General features: G+C 48.6%; 2 protein-coding genes across 4 annotated transcripts; both read right to left on the bottom strand.

Moving 5' to 3' along the window:
- Positions 1-1,031: 1,031 nt before the first annotated feature.
- Positions 1,032-2,367, bottom strand: LOC141022869 (uncharacterized). Its single transcript, XM_073499144.1, has 3 exons — positions 1,834-2,367; positions 1,680-1,754; positions 1,032-1,355 (listed from the first exon to the last, which is right to left on the bottom strand). The coding sequence occupies exons 1-3, from the start codon at positions 2,365-2,367 to the stop codon at positions 1,032-1,034; spliced, it is 933 nt and encodes a 310-aa protein (XP_073355245.1).
- Positions 2,355-18,777, bottom strand: LOC109773843 (COP9 signalosome complex subunit 1). Of its 3 annotated transcripts, none has more exons than XM_040390428.3 (8): positions 18,172-18,777; positions 16,550-16,870; positions 16,319-16,435; positions 16,146-16,231; positions 4,578-4,651; positions 4,392-4,473; positions 4,031-4,316; positions 2,355-2,972 (listed from the first exon to the last, which is right to left on the bottom strand). In XM_040390428.3, exons 1-5 carry the CDS (start codon positions 18,604-18,606, stop codon positions 4,621-4,623), a joined length of 990 nt encoding a protein of 329 aa, XP_040246362.1. In that variant the 5' UTR covers positions 18,607-18,777; the 3' UTR covers positions 2,355-2,972; positions 4,031-4,316; positions 4,392-4,473; positions 4,578-4,620. The 3 variants fall into 3 exon arrangements, with proteins under 3 accessions (XP_040246362.1, XP_020188156.1, XP_040246363.1); XM_020332567.4 differs by having other exon boundaries at positions 4,422-4,473; XM_040390429.3 differs by having other exon boundaries at positions 4,449-4,473.
- Positions 18,778-20,160: the final 1,383 nt, after the last annotated feature.

Below are 20,160 nucleotides of genomic sequence, written 5' to 3'. Positions count from 1 at the left end.
CAGTCCAAATGAACCAGGCCACCACAGTAGTCGCGGAAGACCACTTCATCTTCAGGTCTCTCCTGGCAAATGAATCGAATCCATACTCCCGCCATTGCCTGAAAGAGTGAGTTCCGTCTATAGGCAGCCTGTTCAAGGGAATGCTGAAAGTTTGAAAAGCCTTCTTCCATAGCTCCAGGGAGAAAGAGCAGTGCATGAATAAGTGCAAGGCGGACTCAGAGTGGCATCTGCAGAGGGCACAGAACGGGCTGTGTTGCCAGCATCTCTTCGCGAGCAGGTCCGCCGTGAGGCAGCGGCCCTGGACACCCATCCACGCGGAGAGCCTTAACTTTCCTGGTACCGGAGCCTTCCAAATCAGTACCTTCAGATTAGACTGAACACCGCCCATGAATTGAATCTTGTATGCGAACGCAGCGGAGTAGGAGCCATCAACCGTCCACTTCCATGTGATCTTGTCAGGGTGGGGCGAAAGCTGAATATTCTGGATGGCACTCCACAACATAATGTAATCACGCAGAGCCTCGATTGGTGGCAATGGTTTAATTGTTGACATCCAGCCAGTTGTTATCATGAATAGCATCCTTGAGTGAGCTCCTATGCTGGAATGGGGAAGAAACGGCTTCTTGGGAGGGCCACTGCTCAACCAGTTATCATCCCAGAAGGATATCTTCTCTCCATTAAAACAGGGCGATGACAGAGTTGAGGCTTGAAACAGGGCGATGACCTGATCATCAATAAGTAGAGGGAGATCAAGCCACGGTTTGTCCTCCTCGGTCCACCTGAGCCATAGCCAACGGCAGCGCAGAGCGCGGCTATATCTCTCAAGGTCGGTGATACCTAGCCCACCAAAATCCAAAGGCTTGCAGATCCTTTTGCATGCCATCAGACACTTGGCAGCCAATGCCTCACCATTCTCGGCCCAAAAGAGCGGCGCAGTTTGTTCAGCTGTGCATCAGCTCACTTGTTTACGATAGTCACCATCATCTGGAAAGCAGGGACAGCGGATAGGACCTGGCGAACAAGCACAAGCTTCACACCGACGGCGACCCGTTGACATTTATTTTTGTTGAAGATGTGGCCAGCAAGTTTGAAACCCAGTCACTCCAGGTCAGACTGAAACCTCTAAAGCTCAAAAGCTGCAGCAGGAACGCCCATGAGACGGAATCAAAGGCTTTGGATATGTCCAGCTTCACAAGTAGGCTAGGGATCTTCCTCTGTTGCAACAACTTAGCGGCACCCTGGACGAACACAAAGTTGTCATGGATAGATCTTCCTTTAATGAATGTGTTCTCGCAGTTGGCAATCAGCTTTGGCATCACAGGTTGCAGTCTGTTAGCGAGCATCTTAGCGGCGATCTTCCCAAAAGCAATGGACAAGACAAATAGGTCGGTAGTCCCCGGGCATAGAGGGCTCCTCCTTCTTAGGCTGGTCATAGTGGGGAGTAACTTATACTAGTGTCATGCATGTGACACTAGTCTAAGTTACTACCTTCATAGTGCAAAGTAACATAATAGTAGTGTCATATGGTGCTTCATTTATTAGCTCATAGACTCATTTTACCTCGGGAAGCGCTATGTTACAGTAACATATTATATTACCACAAGCACCTCTTTCCTTATTAAATACTTGCCACATAAGCAAAATTATCTTGGGATGTGTTAAGTTACTACCTAAGTTACCCCACTATGGCTACCCTTAGCAAGCATAATCATTGTGGCCGAGTTGAGCGGGCTCAGGGCTTGAGAATTCAATACCTGAAACCATTGACCAACACACTCTGAAAAACTTGCCAGTAAATCCGTCGGGACCGTGGGTGCAGCTGAAAAATTGTACCTTTAATCTCATCTTCAGTGAAAGGTGCATCAAAAGGGCAGATAGGTCAATAGCCGGCACGTTGAGCGCTTCAAGATTCAGAGTGTGTGGGCGATCGGAGGTGCAGCCCAGCAGGGAGTTGAAGTGAGACCAAATCATGTCCATCTTCTCGGAATCATCAGTGACCAGAGCACCATCACGCTGCAAATCCAGGATGTGGTTCTTGCGCCTGCGTGAAGAAGCGTGGACACGGAACAGCCTGGAATTGGACGCGCCATCCTTCAACGTCAGGAAACGAGACTTTTGCCGCCTCGTGGACCTCTCCGTGGCAGCAATTCCCAGACTTTGCATCTTCAGCAAGCCTCTGAGACTGATCCCTGCCTGTGATAAAGTTCTCGCGTCACCGGCAATGTCCAGCCTGAAAATGAGCTCCGCAATGATTGTTCCCCTCAGCCGCAGATCAGAGTGGTTTGGACCGTGCCAAGATCTCAGAGCTTTTGCGGTTGTTCTCGGCTTGTAGTTCAATGATCGCAGAGTCGCAGTTTGTAAACACATGGAGATAAGAGATTCAATACGAATCAGTATATATCAGTGCTCTCTCCCAGATCTACAATCAATTGAATGCTGCGGCAACGAGATCAAGTGAGCCCGCGCACAATTCGGAGTTATCGACTACATCATCCCCTGTAGTGACAACGTATACAACGTGTTGCTCTACAACCGAAGCAACAATGTATAGAACTTGTTCCCTAGCAACCACACAGCTGCTACTCATCTACATGTAAAGTCACGGCTACTCATCTACATGCGGTTCCTCAGTTCACTATACCGGTCCCCGTGCTGGTCGCAGAGATCTTGCAGGCCTCGATAACTTCTTGACAAGATTTGGCGATAAGCTGGCTTGACTCCGTCGCTGCCTTGGTGTTGACTTTCAATTCTTCGAGGAGACTCTTCATCGTGACATGCAGTTCCTTAAGGAGCGTGTTGCTGTCATTCTGCGATGAGGCTTCCCGTGGCTGCTGCACTTGTACTCGCCGAAGCCCCGCTGTCCTCCTCCACTGGATCAAGTGAAAGGCAGAGTTATCCCGCAGGCATGTCCTTCTCCTTGCCCAGATATCGCCTCGCATTTCAAACCGATCAATTGTTGAATCTTCCTTGCACTGCAAAAAGATATATACCAGGCTCGGTTCAATACAAACAGAAACAGTGTGCTAAAGGGAGATGTGAAGGCATGAATAGTGACAGATCGAGCCAGATTATGTGAAAATTGCAACTGCCAAAGGTCATCGTCATTATACTGTCCTTTATCATCGTGGTAGGAAGCAAAGCTTGTCAACATGAAAAGTACGCTCTCTTGTTACTGCCCTAGTAAACTATGGTTACCAGTTACCACATTCCACATATCGGTCCACAGTTCCACACATTATTAATTACGCACTACATCATAGTAGTACAATTAACTAGAAAGAAGTTAACCATAAACCTTAGTTCAGAAAACAAGAATATTTGCAAAGTTACAACCATGAACTGTCATCATTTTTTGACTTGAAAGGCAGGAGCGAAAATTAAGCTCCATGGGAGGCTCCATGTTATTACAATAAACAACAACATTCAAGTTATGCAAGTTGTATTGCAGAATAATACTGAAAATATCATCCGAAGGAAACATCTTGTGCAACATAGTTGCTTCAAGAACTTCAGGGATACCAAGCTTTATTAGCTGTCAGGTTCTCAATGTTTACAAAAAGAGTCGTTGTTGATACTTACAGAGTTCTTTTTTCAAGAAATATACTTATGCAGTTATTGTTGCATAGTACAAGCTGTCATGTGAAAGTTAAGCTACAAAAGAGCTTTTTTCAGGATATGCATATGCAGTCATTGGTCATTGTTGACTCTAGGCAATGCTGCAATTTAATAGTACAAGCTGTCTTGTTGAAGTCTACAATTAAATTCTAACAAGTTGATTCAGTTGGTCAAACAGTGTCATGTAGCTGTATAGCCAACACGATTACTGCGTAGTGAGTGTACTTGTACAGGGAACAATTCAACTTGGAATAATTTAATCCATGTCTGCCATCATAATTAAAGGTGGTGTGAACATTTTCATCTTTACAAACTTACCACAGATAATTCTATGCTGCACATTACTAACTACACACCATAGCAGAGTAGTACAATAAACTGGAAACAAGATAATTAGACAAGATACCAAACATACCTTGAGCTTCTTCTCTTTTAAGGGCTTACATGTGGTCGTGTAATTGCCGAATTCCCCTTCCAACATACTGAACTTGGTGTTTGATATCACTATTATTTGACCATCCAACCATCTTATCGCCCTTGCCTCAGTTTCAAAAGAATCAGCGACGAACATTTCAGCATTTAAGAGTAAAGCACATGCCTGAGACCGAGAAACCCAGTTTGGGCTTTTCTCCCCAAGAGACTGAAGTAGTATTTTGATTTCACGAAATTGTACTGAGTTGATTGTACAAGTGCTGCATCATCTGTACATAAAGATGTAAAATTATGCTAGTTCTAGAAACATTAGCTTGTGAACAAAATACAAACAACTAAGTTACTATTGAAGTTGGGATGAAGTATTAGATTACACATAGCATTTAGCTCAGCCTCAGTACCATTAACATGAGGATCCCCCTCTGCCTGTTCAAAGATACGAACAAAGAGAAGTATGAACAACAATAATTAATGACAAGCCCCCCACCCCCCCACCCCCCCCACCCCCCGCGGTTAAGATGAAATTGTACCTCATTTTGAGCGGGGCTCGAAGTTGGGAGCACCCATTGCAGCTCAGAAACAGTATATGATGATGCCATGTAATCTGCATACATTGCCAATTAAAAGTTGTTGATAGTGTAATATAGGCAACTCATATACATGCCAGATTTCTACATACCAAGCTTCTGCAAAATAAGTAGGTAAAGAATCTCAACGTGATCTGCGAGATGAATGTCCACCAGCAGACTTGGCTTAAGGCTCTCAAGATGCTTCATACTCCATCCGTTCCAAAATTGATGACCCAACTTTGTACTCAACTTTGTACTAACTTTAGTACAAAGTTGGGTCATCTATTTTGGAACGGAGGGAGTACATGTGTTATGGCCGGTTTAGCACCCACCGGGCAATCTTAGCCCATAAGTTATCTTAGGTTAATTCTTCTGCAAGTTATTTAGGTTATAAATATAGGCTGTAAGACTCTTTTTGGAATTAAGCAATAAGAATATTATTATCCCTATTGCCCGGCTCCCAGAGGAGCCGGAACCCTAGCCGCCTCTAACCCTAGCCGCCGCCGCCATCCTCCTCCTACGCGACGGCGCCCAGCCGCCGGCGCGCCCGCTCATCGCCCCGACCTCCTCCCTCCTTCCCCTACAACCTACGGAGCAGGTCCGGTAGGATCCCTGGTTCTACCAATTTGGTAACACCCACGCCGCCGCTTCCCATCATCACCACCGCCCCGATGACCACTGCCGGGTCCCCAACGCCGCCGGCCCCGATCACCTCCGCGCTGCCGGCCCCCGTCACTTCCGCGCCGCCGACAACCTCCGTCTTCACGCCGGAGGAGATGACCAGCACCCTGCGGGACCTCGTGACGGCCGTCCAGGGCATCTCCCTGTACTTGGCCGGCCCGCACACCACCCCGCCGGCTGCGCCCCCCGCCTACAGCCACCCGGCGACGCACTGGCCGATCTAGAACGCGTCAGGCCCGAGCGGGACGCCCCTGCTGCCGTTCCAGGCGGGCTACACCGGCGGGCCCCCGCCACTGCTGCACCTGCCCTGGTACTCGATGTTGGAAATATGCCCTAGAGGCAATAATAAATGGTTATTATTATATTTCTTTGTTCATGATAATAGTCTATTATTCATGCTATAATTGTATTGTCCGGAAATCGTAATACATGTGTGAATACATAGACCACAACGTGTCCCTAGTAAGCCTCTAGTTGACTAGCTCGTTGATCAACAGATAGTCATGGTTTCCTGACTATGGACATTGGATGTCATTGATAACGGGATCACATCATTAGGAGAATGATGTGATGGACAAGACCCAATCCTAAGCATAGCATAAAAGATCGTGTAGTTTCGTTTGCTAGAGCTTTTCCAATGTCAAGTATCTTTTCCTTAGACCATGAGATCGTGCAACTCCCGGATACCGTAGGAGTGCTTTGGGTGTGCCAAACGTCACAACGTAACTGGGTGACTATAAAGGTGCACTACGGGTATCTCCGAAAATGTCTGTTGGGTTGGCACGGATCGAGACTGGGATTTGTCACTCCGTGTGACGGAGAGGTATCTCTGGGCCCACTCGGTAATGCATCATCATAATGAGCTCAATGTGACTAAGGCGTTAGTCACGGGATCATGCATTGCGGTACGAGTAAAGAGACTTGCCGGTAACGAGATTGAACAAGGTATTGGGATACCGACGATCGAATCTCGGGCAAGTAACATACCGATTGACAAAGGGAATTGCATACGGATTGATTGAATCCTCGACACCGTGGTTCATCCGATGAGATCATCGTGGAGCATGTGGGAGCCAACATGGGTATCCAGATCCCGCTGTTGGTTATTGACCGGAGAGGCGTCTCGGTCATGTCTGCATGTCTCCCGAACCCGTAGGGTCTACACACTTAAGGTTCGGTGACGCTAGGGTTGTAGAGATATATGTATGCGGAAACCCGAAAGTTGGTCGGAGTCCCGGATGAGATCCCGGACGTCACGAGAGGTTCCGGAATGGTCCGGAGGTGAAGAATTATATATAGGAAGTCCAGTTTCGCCCACCGGGAAAGTTTCGGGGGTTACCGGTATTGTACCGGGACCACCGGGTGGGGCCACCTATCCCGGAGGGCCCCGTGGGCTGAAAGTGGAAGGGAACCAGCCCTTAGTGGGCTGGGGCACCCCCCTTGGGCTTCCCCCCATGCGCCTAGGGTTGGGAACCCTAGGGGGGGAGTTCCCCCTTGCCTTGGGGGGGCAAGGCAACCCCTTCCCCCCCTTGTGGCCCCCCCCCCCCCCCCCCCAGGGGGCCTATATAAAGGGGGGGAGGGAGGGCAGCAACCTACAGCCTTGGGCGCCTCCCTCCTCCCCTGCAACACCTCTCTCTCTCGCAGAAGCTCGGCGAAGCCCTGCCGGAGACCCGCTACATCCACCACCACGCCGTCGTGCTGTTGGATCTCCATCAACCTCTCCTTCCCCCTTGCTGGATCAAGAAGGAGGAGACGTCGCTGCACCGTACGTGTGTTGAACGCGGATGTGTCGTCCGTTCGGCACTCGGTCATCGGTGATTTGGATCACGGCGAGTACGACTCCGTCGTCCACGTTCATTGGAACGCTTCCGCTCGCGATCTACAAGGGTATGTAGATGCACTCCTTTCCCCTCGTTGCTAGTAGACTCCATAGATGCATCTTGGTGAACGTAGGAAAATTTTAAATTATGCTACGATTCCCAACAGTGGCATCATGAGCCAGGTTTATGCGTAGTTACTATGCACGAGTAGAACACAAAGCAGTTGTGGGCGTTGAGTTTGCCAATTCTTCTTGCCGCTACTAGTCGTTTCTTGTTTCGGCGGCATTGTAGGATGAAGCGGCCCGGACCGACCTTACACGTACGCTTACGTGAGAGAGGTTCCACCGACTGACATGCACTAGTTGCATAAGGTGGCTAGCGGGTGTCTGTCTCTCCTACTTTAGTCGGAACGGATTCGATGAAAAGGGTCCTTATGAAGGGTAAATAGAAATTGGCAAATCATGTTGTGGTCATACGTAGGTAAGAAAACGTTCTTGCTAGAAACCTACAAACCACGTAAAAACTTGCAACAACAATTAGAGGACGTCTAACTTGTTTTTGCAGCAAGTGCTATGTGATGTGATATGGCCAGAAGATGTGATGAATGATATATGTGATGTATGAGATTGATCATATTCTTGTAATAGGAATCACGATTTGCATGTCGATGAGTATGACAACCGGCAGGAGCCATAGGAGTTGTCTTTATTATTTTGCATGACCTGCGTGTCATTGAATAACGCCATGTAATTTACTTTACTTAGTTGCTAAACGCGTTAGCCATACAAGTAGAAGTAATCGTTGGCGTGACGACTTCATGAAGACACAATGATGGAGATCATGATGATGGAGATCATGGTGTCATGCCGGTGACGAAGATGATCATGGTGCCCCGAAGATGGAGATCAAAGGAGCATGATGATATTGGCCATATCATGTCACTATTTGATTGCATGTGATGTTTATCATGTTTTTGCATCTTATTTGCTTAGAACGACGGTAGTAAGTAAGATGATCCCTTATAATAATTTCAAGAAAGTGTTCACCCTAACTGTGCACCGTTGCGAAGGTTCGTTGTTTCGAAGCACCACGTGATGATCGGGTGTGATAGATTCTAACGTTCGAATACAACGGGTGTTGACGAGCCTAGCATGTACAGACATGGCCTCGGAACACACGCAATACACTTAGGTTGACTTGACGAGCCTAGCATGTACAGACATGGCCTCGGAACACGGAGGACCGAAAGGTCGAGCATGAGTCGTATAGAAGATACGATCAACATGGAGATGTTCACCGATCTTGACTAGTCCGTCTCACGTGATGATCGGACACGGCCTAGTCGAATTCGGATCATGTTTCACTTAGATGACTAGAGGGATGTCTATCTGAGTGGAAGTTCATTAAATAATTTGATTAAATGAACTTAATTATCATGAACTTAGTCTAAAATCTTTACACTATGTATTGTAGATCAAATGGCCAACGTTGTCCTCAATTTCAACGCGTTCCTAGAGAAAACCAAGCTGAAAGATGATGGCAGCAACTATACGGACTGGGTCCGGAACCTGAGGATCATCCTCATAGCAGCCAAGAAAGATTATGTCTTAGAAGCACCGCTAGGTGAAGCACCAATCCCTGAGAACCAAGACGTTATGAACGCTTGGCAGCAGCGTGCTGATGATTACTCCCTCGTTCAGTGCGGCATGCTTTACAGCTTAGAACCGGGTCTCCAAAAGCGTTTTGAGAAACATGGAGCATATGAGATGTACGAGGAGCTGAAACTGGTTTTTCAAGCTCATGCCCGGGTCGAGAGATATGATGTCTCCGACAAGTTCTTCAGCTGTAAAATGGAGGAGAACAGTTCTGTTAGTGAGCACATACTCAGAATGTCTGGGTTGCACAACCGCTTGTCTCAGCTGGGAGTTAATCTCCCGGATGACGCGGTCGTTGACAGAATCCTCCAGTCGCTTCCACCAAGCTACAAGAGCTTTGTGATGACCTTCAATATGCAGGGGATGGAAAAGACCATTCCTGAGGTATATTCAATGTTGAAATCAGCTGAGGTAGAGATCAGAAAAGAACATCAAGTGTTGATGGTGAATAAAACCACTAAGTTCAAGAAGGGCAAGGGTAAGAAGAACTTCAAGAAGGACGGCAAGGGAGTTGCCGCGCCCGGTAAACCAGTTACTGGGAAGAAGTCAAGGAATGGACCCAAGCCCGAGACTGAGTGCTTTTATTGCAAGGGAAGTGGTCACTGGAAGCGGAACTGCCCCAAATACTTAGCGGACAAGAAGAAGGCCGGCAACACCCAAGGTATATGTGATATACAAGTAATTGATGTGTACCTTACCAGTACTCGTAGTAGCTCCTGGGTATTTGATACCGGTGCGGTTGCTCATATTTGTAACTCAAAACAGGAACTACGGAATAAACGGAGACTGGCGAAGGACGAGGTGACGATGCGCGTCGGGAATGGTTCCAAGGTCGATGTGATCGCCGTCGGCACGCTACCTCTGCATCTACCTACGGGATTAGTTTTAAACCTCAATAATTGTTATTTAGTGCCAGCTTTGAGCATGAACATTGTATCTGGATCTCGTTTAATTCGAGATGGCTACTCATTTAAATATGAGAATAATGGTTGTTCTATTTATTTGAGAGATATGTTTTATGGTCATGCCCCGCTGGTCAATGGTTTATTTTTGATGAATCTCGAACGTGATGTTACACATGTTCATAGTGTGAATACCAAAAGATGTAAAGTTGATAACGATAGTCCCACATACTTGTGGCACTGCCGCCTTGGTCACATTGGTGTCAAGCGCATGAAGAAGCTCCATGCAGATGGACTTTTGGAGTCTCTTGATTACGAATCATTTGACACGTGCGAGCCATGCCTCATGGGTAAGATGACCAAGACTCCGTTCTCCGGAACAATGGAGCGAGCAACCAACTTATTGGAAATCATACATACCGATGTGTGCGGTCCAATGAGTGTTGAGGCTCGCGGAGGATATCGTTATGTTCTCACTCTCACTGATGATTTAAGTAGATATGGGTATGTCTACCTAATGAAACACAAGTCTGAAACCTTTGAAAAGTTCAAGGAATTTCAGAGTGAAGTCGAGAATCAACGTGACAGGAAAATAAAATTCTTACGATCAGATCGTGGTGGAGAATATTTAAGTCACGAATTTGGTACACACTTAAGGAAATGTGGAATAGTTTCACAACTCACGCCGCCTGGAACACCTCAGAGAAATGGTGTGTCCAAACGTCGTAATCGCACTCTATTGAATATGGTGCGATCTATGATGTCTCTTACCGATTTACCGCTCTCATTTTGGGGCTATGCTTTAGAGACTGCCGCATTCACTTTAAATAGGGCTCCGTCGAAATCCGTTGAGACGACACCGTATGAATTATGGTTTGGGAAGAAACCTAAGCTGTCGTTTCTAAAAGTTTGGGGATGCGATGCTTATGTCAAGAAACTTCAACCTGAAAAGCTCGAACCCAAGTCGGAAAAATGCGTCTTCATAGGATACCCTAAGGAAACTATTGGGTATACCTTCGACCTCATATCCGAAGGCAAGATTTTCGTTGCCAAGAACGGGTCCTTTCTGGAGAAGGAGTTTCTCTTGAAAGAATTGAGTGGGAGGAAAGTGGAACTTGATGAGGTGATAGTCACCCCTTCCGAACCGGAAAGTAGCGCAGCGCGGGAAAATGTTCCTGTGGTGCCTACACCGACTAGGGAGGAAGTTAATGATGCTGATCATGAAGCTTCGGATCAAGTTACTGAACTTCGTAGGTCCACAAGGACACGTTCCGCACCAGAGTGGTACGGCAATCCTGTCCTGAAAATCATGTTGTTAGACAACGGTGAACCTTTGAACTATGAAGAAGCGATGGCGGGCCCGGATTCCGACAAATGGCTAGAAGCCATGAAATCCGAGATAGAATCCATGTATGAAAACAAAGTATGGACTTTGACTGACTTGCCCGATGAGCGGCGAGCCATAGAAAACAAATGGATCTTTAAGAAAAAGACGGACGCAGATGGTAATGTGACCATCTACAAAGCTCGACTTGTCGCTAAGGGTTATCGACAAGTTCAAGGGGTTGACTACGATGAGACTTTCTCACCCGTAGCGAAGCTAAAGTCCGTCCGAATCATGTTAGCAATTGCCGCATACTATGATTATGAGATATGGCAGATGGATGTCAAAACGGCATTCCTTAACGGCTTCCTTAAGGAAGAGTTGTATATGATGCAGCCGGAAGGTTTTGTCGATCCTAAGAATGCTAACAAAGTATGCAAGCTCCAGCGCTCAATTTATGGGCTGGTGCAAGCATCTCGGAGTTGGAACATTCGCTTTGATGAGATGATCAAAGCGTTTGGGTTTACACAGACTTATGGAGAAGCCTGTGTTTACAAAAAAGTGAGTGGGAGCTCTGTAGCATTTCTCATATTATATGTGGATGACATATTATTGATGGGAAATGATATAGAATTCTTGAAAAGTATAAAGGCCTATTTGAATAAGTGTTTTTCAATGAAGGACCTTGGAGAAGCTGCTTATATATTAGGCATCAAGATCTATAGGGATAGATCAAGACGCCTCATTGGTCTTTCACAGAGTACATACCTTGACAAGATATTGAAAAAGTTCAATATGGATCAGTCCAAGAAGGGGTTCTTGCCTGTATTGCAAGGTGTGCAGTTGAGCACGGCTCAATGCCCGACCACGGCAAAAGATAGAGAAAAGATGAGCGTCATCCCCTATGCCTCGGCCATAGGGTCTATTATGTATGCCATGCTGTGTACCAGACCTGATGTAAACCTTGCCGTAAGTTTGGTAGGAAGGTACCAAAGTAATCCCGGCATGGAACACTGGACAGCGGTCAAGAATATCCTGAAGTACCTGAAGAGGACTAAGGATATGTTTCTCGTTTATGGAGGTGACGAAGAGCTCATCGTAAAGGGTTACGTCGACGCTAGCTTCGACACAGATCTGGATGACTCGAAGTTACAAACCGGATACGTGTATATTTTGAATGGAGGGGCAGTAAGCTGGTGCAGTTGCAAGCAAAGCATCGTGGCGGGATCTACATGTGAAGCGGAGTACATGGCAGCCTCAGAGGCAGCGCAAGAAGCAATCTGGATGAAGGAGTTCATTACCGACCTAGGGGTGATTCCCAATGCGTCGGGCCCGATGACTCTCTTCTATGACAACACTGGAGCTATTGCCCTTGCCAAGGAGCCCAGGTTTCACAGGAAGACCAGGCATATCAAGCGTCGCTTCAACTCCATTCGTGAAAGTGTTCAAAATGAAGACATAGATATTTGTAAAGTACATACGGACCTGAATGTAGCAGATCCGTTGACTAAACCTCTCCCTAGAGCAAAACATGATCAACACCAGAACTCTATGGGTGTTCGATTCATCACAATGTAACTAGATTATTGACTCTAGTGCAAGTGGGAGACTGTTGGAAATATGCCCTAGAGGCAATAATAAATGGTTATTATTATATTTCCTTGTTCATGATAATTGTCTATTTTTCATGCTATAATTGTGTTATCCGGAAATCGTAATACATGTGTGAATACATAGACCACAACGTGTCCCTAGTAAGCCTCTAGTTGACTAGCTCGTTGATCAACAGATAGTCATGGTTTCCTGACTATGGACATTGGATGTCATTGATAACGGGATCACATCATTAGGAGAATGATGTGATGGACAAGACCCAATCCTAAGCATAGCATAAAAGATCGTGTAGTTTCGTTTGCTAGAGCTTTTCCAATGTCAAGTATCTTTTCCTTAGACCATGAGATCGTGCAACTCCCGGATACCGTAGGAGTGCTTTGGGTGTGCCAAACGTCACAACGTAACTGGGTGACTATAAAGGTGCACTACGGGTATCTCCGAAAATGTCTGTTGGGTTGGCACGGATCGAGACTGGGATTTGTCACTCCGTGTGACGGAGAGGTATCTCTGGGCCCACTCGGTAATGCATCATCATAATGAGCTCAATGTGACTAAGGCGTTAGTCACGGGATCATGCATTGCGGTACGAGTAAAGAGACTTGCCGGTAACGAGATTGAACAAGGTATTGGGATACCGACGATCGAATCTCGGGCAAGTAACATACCGATTGACAAAGGGAATTGCATACGGATTGATTGAATCCTCGACACCGTGGTTCATCCGATGAGATCATCGTGGAGCATGTGGGAGCCAACATGGGTATCTAGATCCCGCTGTTGGTTATTGACCGGAGAGGCGTCTCGGTCATGTCTGCATGTCTCCCGAACCCGTAGGGTCTACACACTTAAGGTTCGGTGACGCTAGGGTTGTAGAGATATATGTATGCGGAAACCCGAAAGTTGTTCGGAGTCCCGGATGAGATCTCGGACGTCATGAGAGGTTCCGGAATGGTCCGGAGGTGAAGAATTATATATAGGAAGTCCAGTTTCGGCCACCGGGAAAGTTTCGGGGGTTACCGGTATTGTACCGGGACCACCGGAAGGGTCCCGGGGGTCCACCGGGTGGGGCCACCTATCCCGGAGGGCCCCGTGGGCTGAAAGTGGAAGGGAACCAGCCCTTAGTGGGCTGGGGCACCCCCCTTGGGCCTCCCCCCATGCGCCTAGGGTTGGGAACCCTGGGGGGGAGTTCCCCCTTGCCTTGGGGGGGCAAGGCAACCCCTTCCCCCCCTTGTGGCCACCGCCCCCCCATGAGATCTCATCTCTAGGGCCGGCGCCCCCCTAGGGGGCCTATATAAAGGGGGGGAGGGAGGGCAGCAAGCTACAGCCTTGGGCGCCTCCCTCCTCCCCTGCAACACCTCTCTCTCTCTCTCGCAGAAGCTCGGCGAAGCCCTGCCGGAGACCCGCTACATCCACCACCACGCCGTCGTGTTGTTGGATCTCCATCAACCTCTCCTTCCCCCTTGCTGGATCAAGGAGGAGACGTCGCTGCACCGTACGTGTGTTTAACGCGGAGGTGCCGTCCGTTCGGCACTCGGTCATCGGTGATTTGGATCACGGCGAGTACGACTCCGTCATCCACGTTCATTGAAACGCTTCCGCTCGCGATCTATAAGGGTATGTAGATGCACTCCTTTCCCCTCGTTGCTAGTAGACTCCATAGATGCATCTTGGTGAACGTAGGAAAATTTTAAATTATGCTACGATTCCCAACACTCGATACCCGCGGCGATCGTCGGGGCCCATCCGTCGCTCCAGCCGCCGCTCGCCCCAGCGCCGTCCTGGCCGCAGTGGCCCGCGCCGGTTCTCGCGGCACCACCCGCGCCCGCCCCAGCGCCGCAGTGGCCGCACTGGCCCGCGCCGGTCCAGCTCCCGCCGCCGCCGCCCAGCTTCGGACTGGGCCAGTCCACACCGGGAGGCCTTCCGATCCAGCAGGTTCGGTTTCCGCCATCCCCGTCCCCGATCCCGGCCTGGCTAACCGGGACGTCGCCACCGCCAGTTTACACAGAGGCCGGGGACCCACCGGTACCCACGCTGTAGTCTGGGGCCTCGTCCAGCTCCGCGGGGGCCTACGGCGGCCTCCCCACCGTTGACCGGGCGCCGTCATCATCGCTGCTCCGCACCGCCGAGCCGGTCGACCATGGCGCGCCGACCCAGACGCCGCCACGGTTCGCCAAGATCGACTTCGCCACTTATGACGGCATGGAGGACCCGCTTAACTGGCTCAACCAGTGTGAACAGTTTTTCCGTGACCAGCGCACGCTCGCGTCGGAGCGCACTTGGCTGGCATCCTACCACCTCCGCGGTGCAGCCCAGACCTGGTACTACGCCCTCGAGCAGGACGAGGGCAGCATGCCCCCTTGGGAGCGCTTCCGCGAGCTCTGCCTCCTTCGCTATGGGCCTCCGGTTCGCGGGAGCCGCCTGGCGGAGCTCGGCCGCCTTCCCTTCACCTCCACGGTGCAGGACTACGCCGACCATTTCCAGGCCCTGGCATGCCATGCGTCGGGTGTGACGGCGCAGCAGCAGGCCGACCTCTTTGTCGGTGGACTTCCGGATCACATCCGCGTGGACGTGGAGCTTCGGGGACCCCAGGATCTCCAGTCGGCCATGTACTACGCCCGCGCGTTCGAGCTCCGCGTGGTGGCCATCCAACAGGCATCACCGTTCTGGACCGCTGGGTCACTACCCGGGCCGGATTCCGCGCAAGGTCGGCCTGCGCAGGCTTCTGCGGCACCCCTCGCCGCGACCGCGACGCGCCCGTTTCGCCGGCTTACCTCAGCCGAGCTACTCGAGCGTCGCCGCCAAGGGTTGTGCTTCAACTGCGACGAGCCCTACACGCCCGGCCATGCCTGCCCGCGACTCTTCTACCTGGAGGTGGCAGACAACATTTCGGAGGACGCCATCGCCGCCGACCTGGCCGCCCCAGCTGTCGAGAAGGTGTTTGACGCAGGTTGATCGCCTCGAGGAGTTCCGCAAGCGCTTCCCCACCTTACAGCTCGAGGACGAGCTGTTTGTGCAGGCGGGGAGAAGTGTTATGGCCGGTTTAGCTAGGCCCATCGGGCAATCTTAGCCCACAAGTTATCTTAGGTTAATTCTTCTGCAAGTTATCTAGGTTATAAATATAGGCTGTAAGACTCTTTTTGGAATTAAGCAATAAGAATATTATTATCCCTATTGCCCGGCTCCCAGAGGAGCCGGAACCCTAGCCGCCTCTAACCCTAGCCGCCGCCGCAATCCTCCTCCTACGCGACGGCGCCCAGCCGCCGGCGCGCCCGCTCATCGCCGCGCCCTCCTCCATCCTTCCCCTACAACCTACGAAGCAGGTCCGGTAGGATCCCTGGTTCTACCAACATGACTTATCTTGACTGGTCGTTTGAAAAAAAAATCCATGGTTAGCAACTCAGCATACACAGTTACACACACATTACTTGCAAAAGAAACTAAAAATGTTAGACACTGAACTCATTGGCAAAAAAGATTATGCCAACAAATAACCACAAACCTACAACAAGAAGTAAACAATATACCAATCTTACCTGTAGTAAAAATCATTGACCAACCCCCTAATTTCAGGGAAAAGGCTCAGAAAAGATCCAAATTTAGCATTCTCAATAACTTTCATCTGTGCAGATACAAGAACAGTCATATATTGAGTGCCATGCTACCAAAAGAGTGATATATAACACTGTAGAAGAAGAGGTAAGTGAACCTTGATATCACTGTAATTTAAGAAAGCAAGTGCACAAAGAGACCCATATGTAGCTACATCTTGTGCCGCTATGACTTCAGAATAGTTGCTTCCTAGTTCAGGTCCTGTCTCCAGAAACTTGAGGGAAACACAGTTTCAGCAAAAAATTAAGATGCAAACACAGAAGAACTCGAAAGGAAAGAGGCTGGGATGGTCATGATTGCAATAATCAGTAAAAAGTGTAAAACAAACCTCTTGGGCGGCAAGTTTATACTCCTTTCTACCAAGACGCGCTAATCCTGCAACTGCTTGCAGCTTAGCAATGGCAATAGGACTCAGTGGATCTTGACATCCTTGTGCTTTACTTACAAAATTCAGAACACGAACATTGTGACCTAATTCAACGCTGATCAGTATTGCCTTCATACACATCTGCACTACATGCTCAGAAGCACTGAAGTACTCTTCTGTCTTGATATAGCTTTTGAAGGCTTCAGTAAGGCGGCCATGAGAATAGTAGAAGTCACCGAGATCATTATAGCATATTCTGATGCTCTCGCCATGCAGGCAGGTCTGCATTTAAAGAACCGACAGAGTTACTAGTTTGATACATATATTACATCACCATAGAACATAGCTAATCAACCCACCAAAGCCACAAACAAATATACTAAACCAGAATTCAAATGCCAGAGAACAGATTCTTTTGCAGCATATATAGAGGCATCAAAGCATGGAAAGGTGTGCCACCAAAACACAGAGGCACGAGGAGGCAGAATACTGACAAGGTAGCATATAGTGAAGGTAAGTAGACAGGGTTTTGTGTCTTCTAAGAACTGCAGATAAATCAGGTGGTAGCTTGTATATGTGTGAGCCATGTCTGGGTTCATATGTAACAGACTGGTCAGTGGCCACACAGGCAAAAAAGAACAATGGCCCAGGAAACTGGAAAATAGTTCCATTCGCCACCTTATATCTTGTTTTTACTTTGCTTGTGCTAAGAAAAAAAATTCACTCCATGTACTCCCAAATAGTTGTATTCATGTAAATGCTTTGAAGTTGCTACCAAGACCTAATGGAAAAGGGATGCACTCAAAGAAAACATGCATGATCCCAAATGACTGCATAACACCTACAGTTTCTGCACCGCACCCTAATCAAGCAATCATTTCAGCAATGTAGACCAAGCAGTGTGCAGGATAACCACGATTTATTCTTTTTTCATCACAGCAAAAATGTATGCTCCTGCAAGATGCTTGCACATAGTAGTAGGATACCATTACCAAATAAGGCCTTGCTTCTGCTAATAAGGCCCCCATCTCCCCATGTATCATGTTTTTGCCTAGCTTCTGCTAATAATAAAAATCACTGTGTGTACTCCTAACAAGTCATAAATGGTTGTTTTGTGTAAAGAGTTTAATTGTACACAAATATCTTTCCGAAAACATCACCTGATGGCAAAAGGATTGCAATCAGAGAAATTTTACATGATTGATTTACAATATCGACCCAAATAACTTGATAAACCTATAGTTCAGCTCCACACCCTGATCAAACAACCATTTCCATCAATGTTTACCAAACAAAGTGCAAGGTAACCACGACTTACTCTCATCACAGCATAGAAAATCATGCTCGTGCAAAGACTACTAAGTAAGCGAACATACCACAAGATACCAAGTTAGAAATAAGGCATATTACTCGCGCATACAGTAATCCTCGCGCCATGGCAGTAGGCAGACACGGGATCGAATTCCTTACGGATCAATGTAACCACATCCAAAGCAGAAAGTAATGTGAACCAAGTGGTAAATTCGGAGAAGCGACCAGAATTAGAGGTTAATTGTGGGGGAGGGGGGGGAGGGTTTTCGCACCTTATAGACCTCGAGTTCGGTCTCGAGATTCTCCTTGCGCTGCTCGGCGCGGTGATTGACGGAGTCGACCCAATCCTGGTCGAGCAGGTGGGTAGGGCCGAGGCGGCCGTTGATCCTGAGGGCGGCCTCGCGGTAGAATGCCGTGTCCTCGCGCGCCTTGGCCTCGTCGTACGCCATCCGCAGCGCCGCGAGCTCGATCGCCTCCACCCCGCATCTCTGCGCGATGAACACGAGGCGCGCCAGGCGGGTCCGACCCGAGTACAGCGCGGCGTACGCCTCCAAGCTGCGCTGCTCGGCGGAGGCCTCCCCACCGCCAGCCAGGCCGTTCGTCACCACAACGGCCTCCGCGTCCTCAGCGGCAGCCTCCCCCGCGCCACCCAACCCGTTCGTCGCCGCAGCGGCGGCGTCCGCCGAGACCTCGGACTCGACGTCCATGTTGTTGGGGACCCTCCCTAGGGTTCGCGGCAGAAGCTAGAGAGGGATGGAGGGAGGGAGGTGGATGTTGGGGTGGGAACTGGGGAGCGGGCGGGGGGAAAGGTGGAGAGGCCGAGGGAAGCAAAGAAGAGGGGGGGAGAGGCCGCTTGGAATTGGGAGCGGAGAATATTTGGGTGGAGAGTGGAGACCGGGCTGCAAACTTCACCTCGTGCGCACCCGCTGTAAGACTAGGCACAATGGGTAGTAACATACAGCAGTAACATAGTCTATGTTACTATCTTTATAGTGGGAGTGACATATGTGTGGTAACATGCAACACTTTATTTATTAGGCTATAGACACATCTTGCCTTGATATGTGTGATGTTACTCATACTACTAGTAACTAGCTATGTTACCACTCTTCTCTCTTTCTTCATTTATTGCATGCCACATCATCTATTTTATCTAGATATGTATGATGTTACTACCTATGTTACTCCCACTGTGGGTAGTCTAATCTGCCGGCACCTGTCCTCCCAATCAGTGGGCCCTTTACTCTCCGTCCCAAAATTCTTGTCTTAGATTTGTCTAGTTACGGATTTACGTCTAGGAGGAAGTAGTATGAATTTCTATGTTATTGAGTGAAATAGAGTCATTTTGGGCATCCCTATGAAATGAGACATGGAACCGAGCCACTACCAAGAAATTATGGGAGTTACCAAAAAAAATTGCAACATATCATTGTGCCTTGGGTTGCGCTATGTTATGATAACATATTATGTTACCACAAACAACTCTCGTCTTTGACTCTTTACCACATAAGAAAACTTGTGTTGGGATACGTTATGTTACTAGTTTTTTTTAAATCACCTTATGTTAGTAGCTAAGTTACTCCCGCTATGGCCAGCTTGAAGAAACCGGAAACGAGTCATCTACTTGTAGGAAGCTTTTTTTCCATGAAACTTTCGATCTATTCATCTTCAATCATGACAGTACAACGAACACAAAAAATACATCCAAATTCGTAGACCAACTAGCGACGAATACAAGCACTAAAGCGAGTTGAAGCACTGAAGCGAGGCGCCAACTCCGGCCTGTCATTCGAGCCGCGTTAATGTCGGCTCGGAGCAACACAGCCGGATGGGGCGACATGATGGATTCCTGCTACATTGAAGTTGGTTGCCTGTTCGTCCACCTACCCGGCATTAGACAGGCACATGACGGAGAAACCCACTCCTCTATGCACATCTCTCTATGTACTCGGATGCCTGCCGGTGCTCCTGCTATTTCCACGGTCGAGATACTTGGGTGTAGTCCACGTTGTGTAAGATAATTGTTGGATAGATCTGATACATCACGCTTTCATTGCAAGTCACGATGGTACGGAAGGTAAGATAGTTGCCTAGGGAAAACAATCACCTGCATCCCTGGTTTCAAGGCGATTAGATGCCAAGCACATGCGTTGGTGGAAACCATGGACCAAAGGAGGAAACCTTCTCCCACCTAGGAGGGAGGCCAAGGGAAAAGAAGGAGGGCTCCCTGAAAGATCGTGGATGTCGCCTAGAGGGGGGAA

Source organism: Aegilops tauschii, chromosome 5, assembly GCF_002575655.3.
Source record: "Aegilops tauschii subsp. strangulata cultivar AL8/78 chromosome 5, Aet v6.0, whole genome shotgun sequence".
Classification (NCBI taxonomy): domain Eukaryota; kingdom Viridiplantae; phylum Streptophyta; class Magnoliopsida; order Poales; family Poaceae; genus Aegilops; species Aegilops tauschii.
This window is presented reverse-complemented; position numbering and strand designations above follow the sequence as displayed.